This window comes from Helicoverpa zea, chromosome 7 (assembly GCF_022581195.2).
Source record: "Helicoverpa zea isolate HzStark_Cry1AcR chromosome 7, ilHelZeax1.1, whole genome shotgun sequence".
NCBI lineage: Eukaryota > Metazoa > Arthropoda > Insecta > Lepidoptera > Noctuidae > Helicoverpa > Helicoverpa zea.
This window is the reverse complement of record NC_061458.1, coordinates 9,837,721-9,860,791: the sequence shown is the minus strand read 5'-3', so window position 1 is coordinate 9,860,791 and position 23,071 is coordinate 9,837,721. Positions and strand designations below refer to the sequence as shown.

The 23,071-nt window shown below is 39.5% G+C and overlaps 2 protein-coding genes across 5 annotated transcripts in view; both read right to left on the bottom strand.

The window, feature by feature from the left end:
- The window catches only part of LOC124631737 (mannosyl-oligosaccharide alpha-1,2-mannosidase IA), a 52,969-nt gene extending 48,476 nt beyond the window's left edge, over nucleotides 1–4,493 (bottom strand). Inside the window, exon 1 of the mRNA XM_047166307.1 lies at nucleotides 3,791–4,493. Within this exon, the coding sequence (XP_047022263.1) occupies nucleotides 3,791–4,399 (609 nt within the window). The 5' untranslated portion in view covers nucleotides 4,400–4,493. The remainder of the gene's footprint in view (nucleotides 1–3,790) is intronic.
- A 2,629-nt stretch (nucleotides 4,494–7,122) lies between these two features.
- LOC124631744 overlaps nucleotides 7,123–23,071 on the bottom strand; it is a 71,304-nt gene continuing 55,355 nt past the window's right edge. For 2 of the 4 annotated variants that reach the window (XM_047166321.1, XM_047166324.1), the window contains 3 exons: nucleotides 12,645–12,947; nucleotides 11,853–11,972; nucleotides 7,123–11,668 (listed from right to left, as the gene is read on the bottom strand). In XM_047166321.1, the coding sequence (XP_047022277.1) occupies nucleotides 7,460–11,668; nucleotides 11,853–11,972; nucleotides 12,645–12,947 (4,632 nt within the window). In that variant the 3' untranslated portion in view covers nucleotides 7,123–7,459. Of the gene's footprint in view, nucleotides 11,669–11,852; nucleotides 11,973–12,644; nucleotides 12,948–16,410; nucleotides 16,760–21,879; nucleotides 22,125–23,071 lie in introns of those variants that run through there. The other 2 variants (XM_047166322.1, XM_047166323.1) reach the window with 2 other exon arrangements.

Sequence of the window (23,071 nt, the reverse complement as noted above, 5' to 3'; positions counted from 1 at the left end):
AGAGAGCGTCGGAGAGATTTGAGAAATCTGTCACGTTTTTCATCTGCCAGGATGCTTATAAGATGATTCCAGTTAATATAAACCTGCGTTCTGGTCTTCTTTCAAAAGCGATACACCAGTTCTTTTGCACTTAGTATCCGTTAAAATGTGGAAGATTGCGACATCTCTACCTTGTTGCCAAAACTAACACGCATTGACCAGATACGGTACATTGACGTTGAATACTGATAAGAATTTCTGATTGACGCTAAATTCGGACTAAAGGCCTACACGTGGCAAAAAAAGTACAGTGATAAACACGATTACAGTATCTTTCTGTCTAAGTTTTTTATTAAAACACGATCTTCTTTCAAATATATCTGGGCTTAGTAACAGCCACGCGGATCTATTGTCTTAAGGCTAAACAATGCCTGTCGCGGTCGGTCTGTGGACGGGTGACCAACTTGACATGACGAGTTCCTCCGACTTTCCCAAGGCACGTTAATTGGTGGATTCTGGCACTCATTCAAAAATCTTTGACAGTTCTTTCGGGTAGTCAGTAGCCAGAAGAACTGACAACCAGTCTTACTAAAGGGTATTTGGGTTTGATTGGTAGTCAGTTGGTCTTTGTAAAATACGGCAAAGTAAATTAGGGTTAATAAGGATATTGCTTTAAAACATTGTTTACCATAGCGACGAGCAACAAATCAACTTTCAAATCATTTATTTTTATATCGTCATGGTCTACGGCATTTGATTAACATGTTCTAGCGACGCGGGCTGTGTGATTAGGCACGGCAAATTATCATACGACCCTGAGCTCTATGTTACGGTATTAAAAACTATAAAGGTATACGATTGCTGATTACAATTTTACTGCTACAAACGTACTAACCACTGGTTTACTAATTTACAGCAAAATATCCTCCAGGATGATTTTTTTTTAAGAATTCCCTAAGCTATGTAATTGTTAGAACAGTAAAGGATGTCGGAAGCTACAATTACCGTGGAGGCACAATAAGGAAACGCAAAGACAAAAGCCTGTGGCAGCCAAGTAACAATATATCACAATTAATTAGACCACAGAGATTAAGCTAACATTACTCCTAATCCTGTATAACCGACGGAAACGAAGTTATGAAGAAAATTGTTAAATATAACCGTGGCAAGGTTGGTGCGTATGGTCCGCGGCAGAAGTGGTTTATCCGACGTGTTATCAATCACGGCCAATTGTCGTGGCGGACTGAGCGTCCTGATAACTAAAATAATTAAGAGGAGAAGAGCATGACGTAATGCTGGTAATCTTGCCATCTGGAAAAATAGGCGTGGTGTGATAACGGACGACGAATGAATGGATCAAAATTTATTCTGGTAATTGCTAAAATAAATTCTTGAAAAATGTCTAGATGAATTGTATAATTTTTCGAATGATACAGACTGGAAGTAAGTCTTTATATCACAGGCAGGGCACCAGGCCATGGCCAACTTCTTAAATTAAAAACAAAACTTGATTAAATAATAAGTCTGAAATAATTATCATTAATGCATTTCACCATTTTCAGTCTGCTGTGACACAATGGGTGGGTTTTTTTTTAATCATTTCGTTTTTTCCTGCATTAGAAAACCCATATGGGATATTACATACCACAACATTTTAAAGTAATAAATGTTAAGCAAAGTTGTATAATTATAAGATAAGATTATATCTAATAATCAGATAACCAGTATTGATTACACTTTCTCACTTGTGGAGCTTCTGTCAAGGCTAACGGCTAACTAGGGTAGTCTGTAGCATTCTTTGATCCGAGGCAACTAAGTGAGAGTGACCCCATTTACTTCATAATCTTTTATTGTTACTGTTTTACTTGTAGCAAAGAAATAAGATTATTTTGTGATAGTGATAATTTGGTAGTAAGTATTTAAATAGTAATATTGCAATTAATAATAATATGTATTATAAATCAGATGGATAAATATTTCGAGAAAAATATGTATTGAAATAAAATTGTGATTTTAAAATTTATGTAACAGGTATGTTGTTGGTTGTGAATATTTGTCATAAAATACTTCATGTAAAAGGTATTTTTATGATTGAAATAATAACAACAGTTATTGTTTTTGTTAACAGTTTAAATATGAATTACCTGGTATGCTGAAATAAGCTGGTTCTATTCATAGAAACAGTATGTACATCATAAATAATACTTGTAGGTAATAATACCTATAGATAAAACAGGTAAACTTTGCGAGTTCATTGTATTTAAGTAACTATTGACATTAACAATCACATAGACATGAGAAAAATATGGATATCAGTGAATAGTATGGTTCAATATATTATTGTTAAATATTGCTCGGGTGCTCAATTGTTCAAATAAAAAAATACCTTATGAATAAATAAATGTTTGTTCTAATAAATTGTTGCAATGAAATAAAAGAAGATAAATAGAATGGTTCATTAAATTATTTCAATTGTAAGTGTGTAATATCATGATTCTTTATACAGTATAATACTGCAGTAAGTAAATAAAAAAGACTGCAATTTAATTAAAGAAATTACATTTTAATGTAATGAATTATCTCTTTGACCATGGATCAATGACAGAAATCGTTTTTCGTTTTTCCTGTAACATTGGCCATTACAATGGTCTAAGATAAACCTAAGTAAAAAATCAATCTAATATAATTTTGATACTGTTAATCATTATTTTCAATAGTCTTTATCCAATGCAGTGATTTTAAATGTCCAAAAACACTCCAGCCTTGTCTACACACGTCCATTGAGAAATATAGTAAAAGATTAAACCAGTTTACTATCAATCAGTAGTCAATACAGATTAGGGTATTTGCCTGCCCAATATTTAAACTGATAAGAGTATTACCAACTGATACAAGTGATAACAAGTATTGCCTATTATCATTGTATTTATTATGTCATGCATCACTGATATTGTATAAGACCATTGTATCAGCCATTAATCATTTTTGTCTCATTATTTTACTATAAGACCCAACTACTTTACATGCTAAAAAAACATTTTTGAAAAAATGAAGCTGTTTTCAATAATACACCTAAGACCTTCTCCTAAGTCTGACGAATACTATGCCTCAAATTGCATCAGAATCTGTTCAGCCAAATATGAGAGTATTGCACACAAGATACATATACACATGAGAACAATCTTTTTTTTGAAGTCAGCTAAGATTCTAAAAATCAAAATAATTAAGTGTTACCTCACACAGTTAATAACCGTTGAAAGTGCGTTAATAATTTAATTATGATTGGAGATTATTATTACTTAGTGTTGGTTAATTTCCTTCTTTATGCATAAATTACATGTCTGTGGTTTTAAACACTTTTGCCTTTATTTTAATGTTCTGTAATTTCAGCAACATTCACTATAGTTCGGCCATTCAGAGAATGCGTTCCTGACACGTCGCGATTGAACTGACGACGTAACTTTGCAATGGCGTTGCAGTTACGATAAAAATATTTTTGCTGGTTGTTTACCGTTTTAACAATTGAGGAGCATTAAAACAACATTATTATATCAATAATCAATGAATGTAGTTACGTCGTCAGTTCAATCGCGACGTGTCAGGAACGCATTCTCTGAATGGCCGAACTATAGAAAGTGAAACTTAAATGTTAATGTGCTACACTAGTGGTTTAATAGATTGTTTTGTAGAATATCATGATCACTGATGAGAATTATTATAATAATATAAAAATAAATAAATAAAACATTTATAACATAGAAACTATTTGAAAAGTCGAATAGGTAATGTAAATAAGGTACAAATGACTCACCTTTTTGACAGTTTCCAGTTTGTGCTTGATTTCAGGGTCAGCTCCCGGTGCCAGCGCCACAGCCACGAACTTGTCAGAGCTGTCCGCCTTCGGGCCCGCCGGGGACACGTCCTTACTCGCCGCATTATTACCAGCCGCCGGCTCCTCGATAGCATCCACTGGCGGCTTGCTCGGCCCTCGCGAAGACGACACAGAAGGTGCTACGTCAAACTGCGGCCTCTCCAGCACCTTCATACCCATATCCTCTTCAATCTTAGCCCTCAACCGGTTTCTGTCTTCAACTACGTGAGGATCATCACCCTCCTCACCATGACGAACCATCCCCACGACGGGAAACTCGCCAACATCGTTCTGAGCGAGAGGAGGCGGCATGAGCAGCTCTGGACCAGCTTTCTGAATTCGTTTGTAAACATTGTAAACACTATCGTTCACACTATTGGAACTTTTAAACTCTGGTAAGTAGAACAGTGCCCCTAACCACACGATCCCGAATGTCAAAAGTACAGAAACAATCAAATATTTCTCTCGTAGGCGGAAGGAACGCCGAGAAATGGACGGCACAGGAACTCCATTTACAAAACGCTGGTATGTAGGTAAAATCCCCGTCATGTTTACGTAAACACAGAACCTACACTTAAATATCTAAAATAATAAATAGTGACAGTTTCCAGACAAACGACCCGTCACCCGTGGTCGCCATTAAAGAACTGCCAACTTGAAGAACTAACCGCAGGGTTACAAACAACAACAAATAAACCTCCCAGGTTGTTTTGATTCATTCATGATTTCTTTAAAAGGATCAGTAAATAATCAATATATAGTGATTGATAAATAGTAATCATAATTCATTGTGCATAGAACTCGAATATTTTGATTCATTGACGATTATTTTACAATCAACCATTATCTCACATTACTTCATAAACATCCCATCAACTAGACTTTTATGACAAGAACTTGCTTGCTTATTTTTTTTCGATGAAACAATTATTTGTAAATGATATTTATCATCTCATCTACAAAAACATATTTATAGGTAAATAAGAAAAGGTTTACACATTCTCTCGTTGCTATAATCGTTGTCTTTATTTTAAAAGTACATGTAATCCAAAATAATAATACATTTTTAACTCAAGTATAGCATGCCTTAGTATACTTACATCTTAAAGTGATTTAAGTAGTCCCCATTCCGGAGGATTTTGTATAGGTCTGGCAACATTAAATCAATGCTGGGGATACCAGTTCATATTAAACGTCTAAAATAGCGAGTGTTAAAGAAAAATAACTATGGTAATAAAATATCGGTAGAAATAATACTAAAAAAGTGACTAACAATATTATAATTACCAAAAAGAGGTTATTATCAGTGACTGGCTGACTGAAACTACTTATTTACGGGGAATGTAACAAAATTAATTAAAATTGGCCTTAAAAACTTGCAGTCTATATATTCTGTAAGTTCTACACTTGACAATCATTTTGTTACAAAAACATTGTAGCCCGATGATATGTTAAATAAATGCATGTAAAATTATTTAAAAATCTACCAAAATGCATTTTACCTAAATGTTTTTTATCTGGCAATAAACGATTTTTCTCGTCTTTTTGACAAACGTCACTCTGGAGGTTGTCATTGTCATTTTGACACTGACGTTACCACATAGCGTTACCATGACAATAAAATCGTCATCGATTATAATTTCGTTCATGAATTATGGTCTTCAATTCGTTTTAAAACATCTATAGGTAAAGTATTATAAGATAACACAAAATAGGATGGAAATTGTGTATCATTCTTTGCCTATATTTTGTTATTTGACTGCCAAGTAAAGTTTTTATATAGGTCAGTCCGTTTTAAGGATCGTATACCCAAAGAGAAAAACTGTCCGGCTGTTACCGGGAGGTATCTTATGACTTGAGCCGTGAATATAAATTTTGAACAAAATTCAAAATTTCAATGATATTTCGGAAAGGTTATTCAAAATTAATATACATTCAGCCATCACCATCCTACGATACTGCTGCTTTGGCCCCAAATTAACCTACATCTTGCGTGCTTCTCATTTATGGAAGCACATCAACCTTTTAGATCAAATTGATAAAATAATTCGACATACACTTTCATCAATTTTAAATGTGGCCTTGGACGACAAAGCTTGGTCTCAAGCTACACTTCCCATCCGTATGGGAGGGCTTGGCGTCCGCAAAATTTCCAGTATTAGTTTACCGGCATTTATTTCCTCCGTCCACGGCACTGACAAATTGATCAGGAAAATCCTACCTATTACACTGATCAATTTTGAGGTGCCATGCCTGGCGGAGGCTATTAATGCTTGGAAAGTCACATGCCCGAATACCGATCTATCCGCCAACCCATCCTCCCAGAGACAGTGGGATGAGCCGCTCTGCAGAGTAATACGGAAAAATCTCATTGATACGTCAATTACTTCTGCGGAGCGAGCACGTCTACTGGCTGTGGGTGAATGGGAGTCAGGTCTTTGGCTTCACGCATTTCCGTCGGCAAACATAGGCACCATGTTTGACGACACCACTTTCAGACTCGCTGTCTGCCTGCGTCTGGGTGCTTCGTGCTGCACTCCTCATCGCTGCCATTCGGGGAAGCTGTCAACAGCCTCGGTCACCACGGCCTGTCGTGCAGTCGGAGTGCGGGCCGCATACCACGACATGCGAATATCAACGACGTGAGCGATTGCAATATGATTGTAGAGCAAACTACCGTATATACCAAAATCACCAAAATAGCAGACCAATCGCAAACCAATCGAATGTCGTTGGAATACGATTGGTCTTATATTAGTAGCAGAATGCCCGATATGGTTAAGGCGTCGTCCTAATTGGGAGCGATCGTACGATGGCGCGATGCGTTTTTCATCTAAGACGTCGTCCTAATTGACAGCGATCGTACGATGACACGATGCGTTCTCGTCGTGCGATGAGTTCAAACATATAGATTTCACCAGAGTGTCCTATTTGAACCTCGTAAGTGAGATCGTGAGATCGTTAGATGAAAAACGCATCGCGCCATCGTACGATCGCTCCCAATTAGGACGACGCCTAAAACTGCTATTGCGATCATATTGCGATCCAATTTCTATTCGATTTTGACTTTTTTTTTGATAATCGGGCCCCCGTTCAGCTTAAGGCATAGGTGCAATCATGTGGCTGCTCTTCTTTATGTGACAGAAACAGCTTTTTGAAGTAAATGTTTTCCACGTAAATTCACTTGAGCAGTAGAACCTACTGGCCAGTCAGGATATCAGATCTGTGGGGTGTACATAGGTTTGCAGTAAAAGCGCAATAAAAGTCTGAACTTAATTGGAAATAATTTATTCATCTTGCAATGTTGATGTCATTATCATTGTTTATTTATATTAAAAAAATACGAGTCTACTTTAAGGCACTTTAAAGAAATAGTTTAATTTCATACAAAACTTACAATTATAATTCTGCAATGTTATAAAAATATTTTCCCACATGAGATCAGTCAAGCCTTAATACAATAATCTATAATTTGTTTTATTACTTAACAATATTAATACATAGGTACATAACACTACTAACATCCCATATGGGTTCAAAATACAAATCTATTGTAATAGTTACACTATTGAGTACAAAAATTTCGCCATTAGCAATTTCTATTTATTGCTATGAGCGTGGTTTAAACCGAGACATGTAAAAATCACAGTCGGGGCAGTACATCGCCGGTGGGTTGATGGTTTTCTTGCGACATAAGTTGCAAACAGTCTTCTGCGTGGGCTGTGAATCGCCAGTCGGGTATAGAGGGTTTCCATTCATTTGTGGTGGTATTGGCGAATCTGTGCCACCCTTTGTGCCCGGCTCGAAGGACACAGTCTTCTTCTGCAACTGCTTTGGCGGCGGTATGTGTTGGTACGGATTGTAACCGTTCTGAGCATACTGGTACTGCCCCATTTGCTCGGTATTTACATTACTATCTACATTAACGTTTTGGCTATACACGGCGCGTTGGTGTTGCGTGTTGGCATAATGCCTAGTATCTTGAACACGCGGCTGACCGGAAGGATTGTCTACGTAGTAATTGTTAGACATTTTCTGTGGGAAATTATTGTAGTTATCGACCGGTACGTCACCGTGTGGTGGCGGTACCCTCTGGTAAGGTGACTGGGTGTAGTGGTTTGTACTGTTCGCCTGTGGGTATCGACTAGAATATTCTGAGCTCGCATAGCTTGTCGGTGGGTTGTGGTAGCTCTGGTAAGCCGGCGAATTGGTGGGCACGCTTTGATAAGGCGAATGAATGGTGTTTGGCATATTGTGTGCGTATTGGCGGTTTGTCGTGTAGTTGTTGCTGGGCATCGTGGTGGTGGCCGATGTTTGCGGCACTCGGTGGTAGTAGGCGTTGTTGATGGCCTGGTTCATTGGATGCAGCTGAGCGGTTGTGTGCCCGGCGTTGGGCACGGGTCTCTGAAGGTTGACGGGGTGTTTTGACATGTAGGCGGGATTGTGCGTGGGCGTTAATCTGTTTGCAGGCGTTTGGCTAAAGTTCGGTGGGCTAGCGTTGCTGTGGTTCGGGTATACTGACGGTGGCTGGTTGTATGGGATAGGGCTGGTGGTGTTCTGAGGTGTGTTGGAGGGAAGCGTTTGGTATATCTGATTACTGTTGACTCCGTTTTGATTTTGAGCAGTTTGTACTGGCGAGTTCGTCCCGTACACACTATTGTTCTTTTGTGCATTAAATTGTTGTTGTAAACGATTCGGAGGCATCTGATAGGCTGGATAATTGTTTTGTAATCTAACGTACTCGGCGTGTGAATTCTCGTTAGGGACAAATGAATTTTGTGATAGTGATGATATCGTTGATCGTGACGATTGACTGTCAAAAGAGTCTTGCCGCTGAAGTGACGGCTTGTCTGATTGGAGCGGCATTGTCGTGAGCTCAGGTTTGTTCATGGCAGATTTCAGTACCCTTTCTAAGATAGGGTTCGGGATGTAACTGTCGTCTTCCTGGTCTTCGGCGGTGGACACTAATATCACCTGGTCACAGAAGGACACTGATTTCTTTTTAGGTTTGGACCGGTCGCCGTAAGTGTTGTTGGCCGATTTCTGATCACACTGTTCTTCCTCAATTTGTTTGGGATCAATTGAGGATGCTGACGCGCGACGGTTGAGTCCAGCGTTTGATTGGTCAGAACAGTTAATTACGTCTCTATTTCCACTCATGCCTACAAAACCTATATGTGTTCTGTCTCCATCTTGTGATTGGTTTTGAGTATTATTTTCGAATCTGGAGGCAATATTCCTAACGCTATTTGTGGTTTCATACACATTGTGTGCTTCCATAGGACTCGACGATAACTGCCCCTCTAACGATCCCGACCTCTTTAATTTAAATGACGCCTGTTTGGCTTGCAGTTCCTTCAAGAGTGTTGGATGGGTATTCTGCTTTTCAATCTGAGGAATTTGAGGAGCACATTGTTCATTTCTCAAAATTTGATTTCTTTTCTCCTGAAGGCTAGCCAGTAAGGTCCCTTTGGCCACTTCTAGTTCGTTTGGTATGGACATTTCACTAATGGTCTGAATCTTTTCGAGTTCGTCATGTAGTGGTGTTAGATCGATAGGTGGGGGTGGTGGGGGGAACTCTTCACTGGGTTGTCGCGAGTGGTTGACGGAGTTCATGGGGCTGGGGTAGGGCGGCAGCTCGAACATGTTGGGTGACCTGCGTGGCGGTGCACAGTCCACTACGTCCACACCCGCATCGAATGTGTGCGAGAGGTTCTGTATCGTGTTGTGAGACGGCATTATGGGTTGCATCGTGTCTCTCTTTACCGGGCTTTGCTCTTGGTGTATCATAGCCTTCGTAACCACAGTGTGGAAGTTCTGAGCTGGCGACGTGTCTAACCTGTCGTAGTGATTGCCAGGCTTTTCGTCATACGGGTGCAGGAACGGTAGCGAATGAGGCTCGTCACCATACTGCTCCGAGAATCCACCGTCTTCTTCAATTTCGGATGGATAAGTACCCTTCCCATGTTCGGAGTAAGCATACTTGGAGCCGGTGAGTTGGGACGTAGTGCGAAGTGGCGGAGGAGGTGGCACTTTGGCCGCTGTTAGCATCTTGCCTGCACTGCCGTGGAAGCTCTTTCTCATTAGCTTGCTTCTCTCAAGGTTCGGATTAGTACCGCTCGCAACTGAGTATTCTAGGTGCCCTTCCGATAAGTAGCCGCTCAAGTTTGTCTTATCGTCAATCGTCCGGCCGACTTCGGTGTCATCCACGGAAGATACGCGCTTCTCTTTGTTAGTGGTTTCGTTGTTACCATCAGCACCTTCCGTCAAGTCTGGCATCGATCTGTTCTTCCTACGTATCAGTCCGCCCATCAACAACTTTCTACGTATTTTATGTTGTTTCTTGTTGGCTTTTTTATCTTCAGCCGATTCCTCTTTCTTTTCTGTAGTCTTTACAACGGGGACTTCTTTTCGAGCTCGACTCCGGTCTTCACTTCTAGAACGCTTTTCTTTAACTTTATCTTCATCCCTTGATTTGTGTCTCGGAGGTCGCTCGCGAGTTACTGTATCGATATCATCATCAATACATCTAGGCGATTTCTTCGAAGAGCCCTTCTTTTTCGGTAAAGTGGCATAGATTTCGATAGTCATAGGCGTGGCTTCGAGGCCACCCTTTGTGTTTCTGATTGGGGCCGCCTGGGGTATTTCAGTTACCCTGGTCATACCAGCCATTCGCCTCTGGAGACTACGTGCCCGCATTACGCATGTGTTGTGTTTCATGCGAGCAAATGTCACCATATGTCTATTGTTGTAGGGAGCATCCATAGCCACACGAGCTTTTGTTGCGGCTGCATCACATAACACTAGGGCTGTTTCATAATCAGCCGAATCCTCTGCGTTGCGAGACTTCTCAAGCAGCCTGTCAGCTTCTAAGCAGAGAGCCTCACATTCACCACGTGTTGTTATTTCTGGTATCTGCGCCAGTTGAAGGTTGTGGCGCAGACCCTGTTGTAGAGGTAGGCTGTCTGTAGAGGATAAGGAGTATGAGTCGTAGCCTGCATCACAAGAACCGCCGCTAGACAGCTCCCCCTTGCGCGTGGGGCTGCCGGGCACGCTGCCGGCGCCGCGACCCCTGGGGTACATGTAGGGGCTCTCGGCTGTGGAGGAGGACGCAGATGACGCACTGTTGCGGTCACCGCTCCAGTTGCCGGAGTCCCGCCGTGCCCGCGGCCTTTCTTGGGTGTCAGAACCAGACCCCGTGCTCAGACTACGATTGAGTTGTGCGCGTCGGTTGGCTTGAACTTCAAGCATGTTCTCTACAGCTTTCCTACTAACGTAGTCACTTTCATTGTCTGGGCCTGGCGTGACGGCCCGCCGTGCAAATCCGTTCGCGGGGCGTTCGGGTGCCGGCGTGACCGCTCGGCGAGGCTCGGGCGCCGGGAATGGAACAACATCTTTAGGAGCATGACGAGTGTCACACGGCGTTCCATCGACCGCAGCGTACAACAGAAGGAGCGGTTGGAATCGTCCTCTTTGACATTTCTCCACGACGTGTGACCACTCCGGTCCTATTTCTTTGACATCCGCGTCGTCGAAGTATATCCAGAGGCGGAGTTTACTATGGAAGAAGAAGGTGGAGTAGTGCTTGCCGTAGTAGGTGACGAGTCCGACGAGGCGGTGCGTGGCGCGGGCGGCCCAGGCTCGGTCGACACATGCGTGGAAGGCGTCGGTGGGCCGGAGCTCCGTGCCCAGCGCGGCGTACACGGCGGCCACGTGCTCGGCTGCCGGCCTTTCGGAGTCCCACACCATGCCAATGGACACCACCTCTGGGCGATTCATTAGTGTCCTGCATATTTGAATCTTCGCTCCACATGCATTCTGTAAAAGGATAAAAGAACATTGTAGTAAACGAACACTTGATCAAAAGTATACATCTAAGTACGTAGCAGGTACGAGTACAAAGATCATTGCATATTTGTACAAGATAAACTGCAGAAATACTCAAGTGATTTTCCAAATACAAGTGTGGACTCTAGATATAACTATCAAACAGCACACTTACCGGACAGTCCCTGATATCGCCCATTCCTCCTGCCTTCCTCAGCAACAGGCCGAAACTGTCACCATGCTCGCCCAGAGCCGCTTGAGCTGTCAGCGCGGTAGCCGACACGTAATGAACCATCTGGAAATCATATAAAAAAGCAATTAATATCAAGTTTAACATACATATATATAAGTATATAAGAGTTACAGTAACTATGAGTTGAATATTATTACACAGTAGCTACTGCACGTCCCAATTTGCCAAATATGTCAAAATGATCTATGTCCTTATTACTACTACCTAATACCTAAATCTCTCTTATGAATTGAGTTTGTCGCGAACAGAGTGACAGATATGCAGATATGGCAGAGGACTATGTATCACAATATATCTGGGGCCCGATTCTCCTAATTTTACTTAAGCGACATACGATTCATGTTCGACTCGATTCGACTGAGATCCAATCCCGACTCGATTACGATTGAAGGGTATGTGGCATTCCGCTATTTTTTCTTTGAAATAAACGTTTTTATCCTTTTCTGTCATTCAATAATGAATCATTTTGTCTGCAAATGATTTACGATTGCAAAATGATTGTACAGCAAACTACCGTATGGACCAAAATCACCAAAATAGCAGACCAATCGCACACCAATCAAATGTCAATCGAATACGATTGGTCTTTTATTAGTAGCAGAATGCCCAATATGGTTAAAACTGCTATTGCGATTCGATTTCTACTCGATTTTGACATTATTAACTTAGGAGAATCGGGCCCCTGAAGTAACATAAGATAGTCAGAAATCTCACCTGAGTAAATGGCAGAGGTTCGGAGGTAGCTTGACAGGCGCCGCATACGGATTGTTCGACGAGCATCATGGCGAACTTTCGGTGGGGTACGCAGTGCGGCGCTCGGCACGCATCATCATCTCTCCGGTCTCCTGAGCCGGCAGCCACGTGAGCGTGGACTCGGAGGAGCAGGTGCTCGAAGCACTCGCTGGCGTCGGCCATGCAGCCCAGCTGGAAGCGAGCCCCGCCACCGCCGAGGGCGCGCCGGAGACCGTCCGCGGCTGGTGCCCGCTCGGCCGACCATTGTAGCTGCGTGAATAGTTCCTGTTAACAAATAAGGGTAGTATTTAGATTTTATCGCCACATTTTGGTAATAGTTTACTACCAAAGATAAACAAACATTGGTTTTTACGGGTAATGACTGACACGGTTTAACGCAAATCTATAGGCAGTATTTAAATAAACATCGAAAGATTTCTCGTAAAAAAAACCACGGACCACTACAGGCCCTCCATAAAGAAAGTTGTGACCGACTGGCCGCTATGCAAATTCCAGTTTTAATATCCATACAATAAGATTGAATATAGCGATGGCGGAACAAGAAACTGGAAACAAAACCAGTATGGCACGAATACGAGTTAAGGTATAGGTCACAAACACGGCGTGACCCGGCCGAGGCGATTTGACGTACAAAAGTAGATATATCTTGTAGTTTTACGATTTCGTAACCGTTAGAGTGCTAAAAGTTATTCAACATTGTGTTAGATGGCTGCTTCAAGTGTATTTCTATAGTTAAGTAGTGTTTTACACAATTGAACTGCTAAATCTTACGATTCTTCTTCTTTATAAACAAAAGCGCCAGAACAAACACATCCAAACGAAAGCTTTACTTGCAAACATACTGGTATATTTATTTAACTTGTAGGTAAAGATGAGCGCACAATTAAATGGTATGATCCGGTGCGGGGCGGACGCAGCTTGCGTGCGCGCCTTCCGTTACACGGGTTTATAAACATGGCTAAACCAGCCGCGATGTTGGCCTGTTGCATTGGAACAACCTAAATATTGCGATGGTATTTATCTTTCTAATTCACAATAGAGCTTCGGTATAACTACAAAGTTTGGGCACAGATGGCAGATAGATTGATGCAGATAGACTTTCAATGCTTGTGTTCATATTTCATATTTTTGTCAGCAAGGGTAAAATAGATCATACACGATCCGAACCTCATTTCGCTGTTTCTTCAATAGCACTCATTACCTATAGTTTCATGAGAACATTATGTGTTGAACAATTTTTCACTCATTCTAATTACTATTAAATCAAGAATACAATTAAATTCTACCCATACTTTACCTTAGCCACAAAAAAACGGTTACAACCACAAAAACGAAAGAAAAACACCTGCATAACTTATTTCCTGGCTCCGCTGTTTTGCATAAAGGCGATAACATACAACAGACATGCTAATTGATAACTGATTATGATAACGTAAAATACACACAACTTTGTTAGTTCTAGTTTCGATGCAATTTGTATTATTAACGAGAAGTTGGCATGTTTCTCTGTTACATACGCGTACGTAAGTTAATATCTCTCTTTTTACGTAAGTTTTTCAATACAAAGATTCTTTATTGTGTTAACTAGCAGTTAATTGATGTTTTAATGGTAATGTCTAAATAAGACGTAGTTTCTATTACCAGATTTTGAAATGAATTTAAAGTTAGTCGCTTGACTACCTGCTTTAAATTATGCACTTGATTTCGAGGTCAGCGTGTATTTTAGGCTGAGGCTTCTGATTTGAATAAAATAACTGCCAGTTTAAACTACCTGGATACCTACTACAAAATCAGGCAAAATTGCAATTCTTGTAAGTTTTTGAAACCTTGATAAAACACAGAAGAATAAATCCTTAAAACACTTATGGAATACTGCCAATATACTTATAAAATCACAAATTATTTGTAATCAAGCCATTAAAAATACAATATAGTTTTAATGTTTTACCCAATAAACCCGGAACCAATGCATCATACAAGACATTAGTGGCACAACTGTGAGAACGCGGACGCCTTTGTTACCCACGTGAGAATGATGCAGCCAACTGCACCCTGACCCTGCTTCTTTTATACCAATATGAGACAGAAATGATTCTACAATATAAAGGGGAAAACTGGGAAAATTGTACTTGTGCCATATACGTCTGTTAATGTGCGTGGGATATTTTTTTTGTTGTTTATGCGTGCTTCTTTTGTTTAGAAGGGTTGGAATTGTTTATTGCGTGCTTTGAGCATGAATGTGGATGGTTACTTATAGGGGAAGATGACCAAAGAAACGATGGATGGAAGAATGTTACTTGTGTGATGACGGCAGATAGAAGAGTATGGAAGAACAGAACAGTCTGTGCCGACTCCAAATAAAAAATTGAGATAAGGGAAGGAGGATGATGAAAAAGTTTGCAGTCTGTGAATAAGCGTCAAGTGCACGTACTTTAGTGATTAAGTTAGAAGTAGAAGTCATATGTTTAGAGTTTCATGACTCAGGTGAGTCGAGTTAGTTGATTAGTTCTTATCTAATCGCTTAAAAGCACTTCCACTTAAGCGAACGTTTAATGACGTTTTAAGGTTCACTTAGGTAGGTTAGTTAGATATTTCTTGACTCGTTTTAATAGATCGAAGTTAAATAATAATATATTATTCAAAGCGAAAGGTAGGTAGGTAGGTACAAAAAAAAGGTAGCGATACCTACTTCAATATAAGTTAATTTCCTGAGCACAACCGCCGTAAAGGCTATATCTATCTGATGAATATTAACAAGTATAGATACGGCCGCGTGAAGTATGCGCGTGTTTCAAATATGAATAATAAAGCATAAGTTCCAATATAATGTCGGCGTATGTCACGAAGAAACAATAGCTGATTCAAGGCGCGAGTTACGCCGGAGGACGGCGCTCGTGCATACATACGTAAGTGGAAAATTTTATGTATTCCCGAGACAAATTGCCTTTGGAAGCATCGACACAATAGCCTTTGGGGGGTCAGCGACGAGCGACGCATCCACAACTTATTCCTCGACAGCTTATTAAGTAACTGTTTTGTACTTAAGGTAATATGCATATTTACCGTCTCGTTCACAAAGGGTCGTATAAATCTTCGTTTTAGTGAAAGGGTTTAGAAAATAGACGTTCTATGTATTTTGCAATGTAAGTATGTATGGTCGAACTTTGTAGTTTACTGAACATCATTCACACTTTGTGTATGCCCACTGAACACAATATTCTAGGTGTGCTAATGTCACTTAATGATGGCAAAACCTATCGGAATAATAAGATCGAGATTGTAAATAATCAAGTACCAGTTCAATCTGCAATTCCAATAATTTAAATGCCTATTTACCGGTAAATAGGGCTTGGTATTAATATTCATTAACCGCATTTATTCCACAAAGAGCTCGGGTTGTGTTTAAATAAATAATTACATGTGCAATTAACTACCAATGAGGTAACGACATGATTACATTTGTAACTAAATCGTTGATGTCTTTTGTTCGCTGAGCACCGGCATGTTAAAATGTCATTAGAAATTAAAATAAACCATCAAATTGTAAATGAGTTGGTGGCAGAATTACAATAGTTTGAGTTCTTGTGCCTATATGGACAAAATTCCAAAATCTTAATCATGCATAGTGCTGACTTCTGCTCGTCATAATATCAATTTTCGACGACAATTAGTATTATAGAATAAGTACAATCTGAAAACAGTAATTCGTAGATATCTCAAAACTTACTCTAAACAACGAGATAGTAGTTTGGCTGAGCGGGGATTCAGGTGGCTCCCTCCTCGCAGCGGACGAGGGTCGCGAGCGCGGGAGAGTGTTATTCCTCACACCCGCGAGCGAGCCCGTCAGCAGCATATCCTTGGGAGGCAGCAGCTCCCGGTCCCGAAGACCCTCAATCTTCTGCTTCTGTATAGCAGTCCCACTCTTCCCTCCATCGCTGTTCTCCTTACGTTTGTACCGAAACTTAATCATCGTGATCTCACTGTAGTCCGCATCGCTCACTTCAACTCTTCACTCAATTCGCACCACACACTAATCCCAACGAATTCAGTTCCTCATTTGGATTCAATCTCCATACCTATCGCAAACAATGGCCGCAAACTAAATATACATTTGTCTTGGAGTCCGCAAACAACTCTATACGGCAATAAGTAACCGAAACACGTAGGGTTGAGAAACTTTTCATTTGAATTCCACTCCGCACGTAGGTACGCACAGATATGCCTATATACGCTGCTTTGTTCACTACTGTAATGAAACTAGGGGCAACTGAAGTTAGCAACTGCTTTAGGAAACCTTAAGTTTTGGGCGCGAAAACGTCAGATGTCTTAAGGTAACAGGTGGTCACAAAAGGGCACAACTGTCGCGTTGCACAACACAAAAACACTAATGAAAGCACTGTTATTAAAACTACAGCTACGAGTTGTTATTAATAATGTTTCACGATAGTTTAATGAGTGATTTCAAAATAGTAAATGTGGATTGGGAGCAAGCGCTCGACGCTGCGAAGGCTTTCGTGCAGACTGAGGAGAGACACGCGGCGAGACGCGCGGGGGCGGGGGGTCTATACCTTCCAGGTACCACAGGTTTTTTTCTAATCTATTGTTAACGTAACTCACGTGGGCCCTGCGTTGTCTCTGTTTCTCGTAAAGAACTCACTATAAGACGCTCTCAGCCTTTTATGAGGACGCGAAGCTTTGTTTATATTTCAATAGCGATAAGCTCTAAAAGATCATAAAGTTACAAAAATTTTAGGAAAGCTCCATATTTGTAGAACACGTGCTGAGCACATGAATTTAAGTAATTCTTACATAATTCCTATTATACGTAGTATCTTGTTTTGGGATATTTTTGTTAAAATCCCACGTGGTCAAAGAGGTGGTCCCTTGAACATAACAATATTAACATTTAATTTGTTAATAGGTCCAATTTGAAGCAACAGTATAAAAATAGATATGTTCATGTTTAATACACAAAGCTCTTAATCGTTAAAATTATAATTAGTCTTGACAGAACACAAAACACGGTTCAATAAAAAGACTCACTCCCAAAAAATCCGTCACAATGATTCATGCCTCAAAAATTTAAAGGGTCTACTGATCTCATTGATAAACGACCCTTGACGCCTAGATTGATAGTAAAAAAATATAAACATAGTTTTTGTTCCAAACATTTTTACATAAGTAGTTCACATGTTGAAAAGGTTTATGCGTAATAATGAATGGACTTTCACGCCACGTGAGTCAGTCTGTAAGTATGCCGAAGTTGTAAAATATGTGGTCAGTTTCCTCGACGGACGGACCTCTTAAAACCACCCATTAAAACACTCGACTAGTGTAAATATCAATCACCCATTAAAGGTAGTTGTGAAGTTAAAACTTTTAGTTATAAGTGCAACCTTTTCCAAATCAAGTCGTGAGTTGTAAACAAAAATAATGTCATCCGTTTCCTTTTTAGAAACTTGTGTTTCGATTTCAAAACGTAAACTTAATGTACCTATGTTAATTCGATTGCTTCAAAATTACTTACACTTCCGAATACTGAGTGATTCATTCATGTTACGTATTCTTAAAACAACGGTTACTTTATAAGTTCAGAGCTTGATTCTCAGAAGTGAGTTAAGGTCGCCTCTTAAGGAAAACCGAAAAACTGCGCCCACGCACGCCGATTTTGGTCGTATTCTACATTTACCATAGTGGCGTGTGAATGAGTTGAACTTTAGTGATAAATTAGTGACATTTACTAACGTAGCTTATTTGTATTCTAATCTAACTACATATACGGCTAGAGTTCTGAGCATAGTTTTGTAGTCGTAATTATTACTGGTTCTACTAACCTAACTATTTATTCGCAGTCTGTTACGTTAAGGCTTACTTGAGTTTCTTTAGTTACAATTCAAGTTTTCATTTGTTAATTCCTTCGTTTGTAAGAACAAAGAACGTACACAATTTTCTCTATTCAACTTTCTTACTACCACAAGAAAAACAGTGAATAGGAAAAGTGTACATATAAGTATTTAATAATAAATGTGGCTTCAATAAGTCGGGTGTTCATGAACCGTGAGAGGTTCTCACATGCGATCCAGTTACAACTACCCACTGCTCGTGTAGTCTGTGAGAAACGATCTTCTTTTTATCAATTAACTACTTCCCGCTTAATTAAAGATCCGGGATTCGCGATCGCAGCTTAATCTTGTTGAGATTGTCATTTTATGTAGTTATAATGATGTGGTTTTAATTTGTGCATGTTAGGGTATTATGAATCTTGTAATGCAAATTGGCTCTCTGTTAACTAAACTTGTGTCAGGTATTCCTAGTTATTTTAGCTGTAAGTCTTTCATGTTAAATAAATAAGTAAATAAATATGTAGGTGTATCATTAAATGATACGTTGAAGTTGAGATAATAATAAAGTATTTTGATAAATTATGGAATCTGGCGTTACTTTGCAAAAAACACAAAATTTTAGGAAAAATATGTCTGTAATTAAGTATTTTTGTTGCTAAAAAGTACAGGGTGTAAAATTGCTAGATTGAGTAAGTGCCTTAGACAGCTAATGGACCAAGAAAGATTACTATGTGGACAAAAACTGTGTTGCTGGAATTCCGTGAACTGCCTTAACAAAGACTTTAGGATTACAAGCATCATAATATTTTGCTAAGATCTTGCACATAACTTCCTCTAAGGCTTTAACTGTAACTTAGGATAAAGTGAGCTCAAGCCTTTGAAACTTAACAACAATGTTGAGGAGGAATGCACATACTCTTAACACCTATATGTCAAACGTGATGCTTAGCGGCTATTACATGGTATTGTTACAACTCTGAAGTGCCTTCGTCATAACCGTCAAGTCAGCACCGAGTTTCGCCACGGTTTCTCCGAATAAGGCTATTCAAGAGGCGGATCTGTTCGCCGAATCTTACTCACACTCTTGCGACAGGGACCTTGTGCAAATTGTTACTATTTTTCCCTTGAAAAATTACTGCTGAAGGATAATTTTTGAAGGGAATGTGTCTAAAATTGACAAAGTTTTAGATACGTGATTAACTGGTCTTCATTATCTATTTAGATACAGTGAATACATAAGGAATTTCAGTCTTAAGTAAACTAGAATAAACGACTTCCTGAGTTTTCTTACGATCTTAAATATTTTCAACAAAATTAGCAAATGAGTCGCTACATCTGAGTCATATGTATTACGCACGTTTCCTTTATACTCGTCTATAATTTGACCGTGAGAATAATCTTAGCAAAACCTACTATTTTTGGAAAGAGCATAAACATAACTAACTGTTCCATACACTCGGTGGAAGAAAAATTGAACACCCCAAATGATTACCCAACAATACATTTTGGGTGTTACTTAATTTTAACCTCTTATTACCGCCCATATGTTGTGCATAATAACCTAATTCATTTGTAATTACGGTTGCCAAGGTGTGAAGCCACAAACAATCGAAGTTGCAACACTAAGCGGAACCCTTAATTCTGTAGAATCCAACTTGTATCAATTACCTATTGTAATGCAAGCAAATAGATTCTTCGAAATTGTTTCAAGGAGATACATCTATCATAACGTAGAGATTATCTCGGAAACGTATGTGTATATGTAGGTAGTTGTTAACTTGTTTCAGATAAGTATCAGATTTGGCAATCAAATTGGAACTACGATTCCTTAAATGTGCAATCCAAGATGGTAATCTGATTGGGTTAAATGTCTTAGGTTCCATTGCTGGTATTGTTACTGACTAAGAAGTAAATTGGTCGGTAATGCGTAGATAGTGTAACTTGGTACTTATGTAAGTAGCAAGTCAAAGAAACGAGAGCAATCCTTATCATAGCTCAAGTGTGATGAACTCTAACGTTCTATTCGATTAGTCGGAGAAGTTATCGGCGCCACAATCGATTCGTTCAACTCGTAATATCTAATTCAATTACCGATGCAATAAACCATTGTGCAAGTGAGCTCTGCAATAAACTCGGATACGTGTGATTTATCGATACACAAGCGTGGGCCCTTATAGCATCATATTCGCAGAGATGATTAATGGATGCTGTGGAGAAACAGGGAAATCGCATTTATATGGATTAACTACTGTTGAAAGGCAACCATTATGCATATCAAGAATGGCAGTGCATTATTTATGATTATAGCAAATAATTGTGGATTGATCATTCACTCGCTTAATGCTATCTCTATGTCAACAACTATATCTGAGGTATTTGTTTATACACTGCAAAGGATTTTTCAAAGCAGCGTGATAATATACGAGGAAGATTGCTGATTCGTTTTAGCAGTAAATTGCACATTTACTCCCGAAATCAGAATATTCTGAGTCTGATAACTTGAACACTCATATCCGTAGCGTGAGCCACATCATGCAAATTTTAAAATTCACCTCAAACTACCAGAAATGAACAGGTTTTTGATACCTCAAGTATATATAATGCTCAAAAAAATTGCGTACAACTTGGATACTGTAGGAGTAATGTGCACTTAAAAACAAGGACATCGAGAGCATTTCATGACTATGTTGTGTGCGCAGGCGTCTTGTTTGGTAAATAGTCTGTGGGCACTACAGACGCAAGTGCGAATGTACGAATTTGTGGCGGTGTGGGTGAACAGTGAACAGACAATGAGCGACAATATTCCGATTATAATTAGTGACGTGTTATAACAACTGTTCAAATGTTATGAATCTGGTTTTCTGGTTAACATGGAAACGTAGCACCATGTTACAAGTTGGCCTTTAGACATGTAGTAGTCCAATTTTCCTTAAGGGTTTATGTCATTGAAATCAACTAAGTGAATACAATGTTGGGAAAGATGTAGTTTCAAACATACTAATAGACAAGTTTTCTATGTTTCCCAGAAAACGATTTGTAGACCTAGGAATTGGTAGATTAGACACGAATAGACGAACGTTACAACTATTATTATGGTGTCGCAAGAGCACGAGGTGTGTGGAGCAATCAATCGAAATGCTATAAACATCGATTGCTTTTAATTACTTTTTCCGATATAAACTAAACGTGACCCTGAAATTCGCATTAACTTATCGCGGCACAGGGTTGTCACGTCACATTTAAATAAATTAACACTTGTATATTTAGTTTGCGGTCGACGAAGAGCTGTCGGATACAAGGCTAACAAGTAACCAATTCTCCGTATAAAATCACATCGAATGTAGATACAATACCGTTCACTTGATTAGGACACGATTTTATATGATAATGACCTTTAGCACTGACACATCTCACTTGGGCACTGTACTTTCACTTGGTAGTATTTGTGTAAGAACTTTGTTTATACACTTGACACTCCAGAGAGTTGCGGCACTATTTTTCACGTGTTACAAAGCGTTTCATTTCGATTAAATACAAAATAAACACGCGACGTGCGCTCCGGTAGAGAGGCGTCATGTACGACTGTTCGTGGAGTAACCGCGCAGTGACAGGCTGCGCGGGCACACGCGTGCGACAAAGACAACAGATCATGAAGGCTTTGGCGCCAACACTAGGTTCCCCAAGTGCGAGCGAGACGCAAGAGAGGCTTGCGCGGGAGTCCGGTTATGTATCTTACTTGGAGCAAGGAGATTAAAAGTATGTGGAAACTACAATTTACATTGCAATTATAATTAAAATGCCACATAAACAGTAATATGTCACAAGTAATTGTAGATAAGTGATACATTCTGTTGAGAACTGTTAATAGGTTCCGTTACTTCTTTGTTGTTGGAAAATTCATGAACTTCAAGTAGTCGTAGGTCAATTTTTTATGTTCCATGAAGACAGTTTATATGTTTCGTACAAGAGAAACAATTGTCTTATACAAGAAAACGCAGTACTTTCAGAAAAAAACTTGACCAAACCTTCACATAGAGCGCTTAAAATAAAGCTTACGAAATACGCCGCTCAATAAAAAGTATCACATGATTGACGTTGCGTATAAATCAGACTTTAGCCAATAATTAATAATGGTTTCACAACTGCAACTTTTGCATGGCTCAATTCTACTTTTAACTTGGAAACAGGACTCAAAGAAATATTACTACTAGAAACGTGTTTTTCCTGGTCTTGAAATAGTAAGAAAAAATGACGTCACCGTCTCCACAGAACGGTTCACCGTAATTAATCCCGCGCAAACTTAGCTCAAGTCTAGTCTGTAACATTATCTTGCTTAGATCATCGACCGCCGTCTCACCCTTCACTGTTTCTAGAGAATTGCATACTACATTCTCATTTTGACAGCTTTGATTTTGAGATTATTGCAATTATTATGTTACATAATACGGCTTAATGTGATTTATCTAGCTACCCATAAACCAAACTCAGAATTTCTATTCAATTATTATTTTTATTTCAAGCTAATTCTGCCTCAATTTGCAAAGA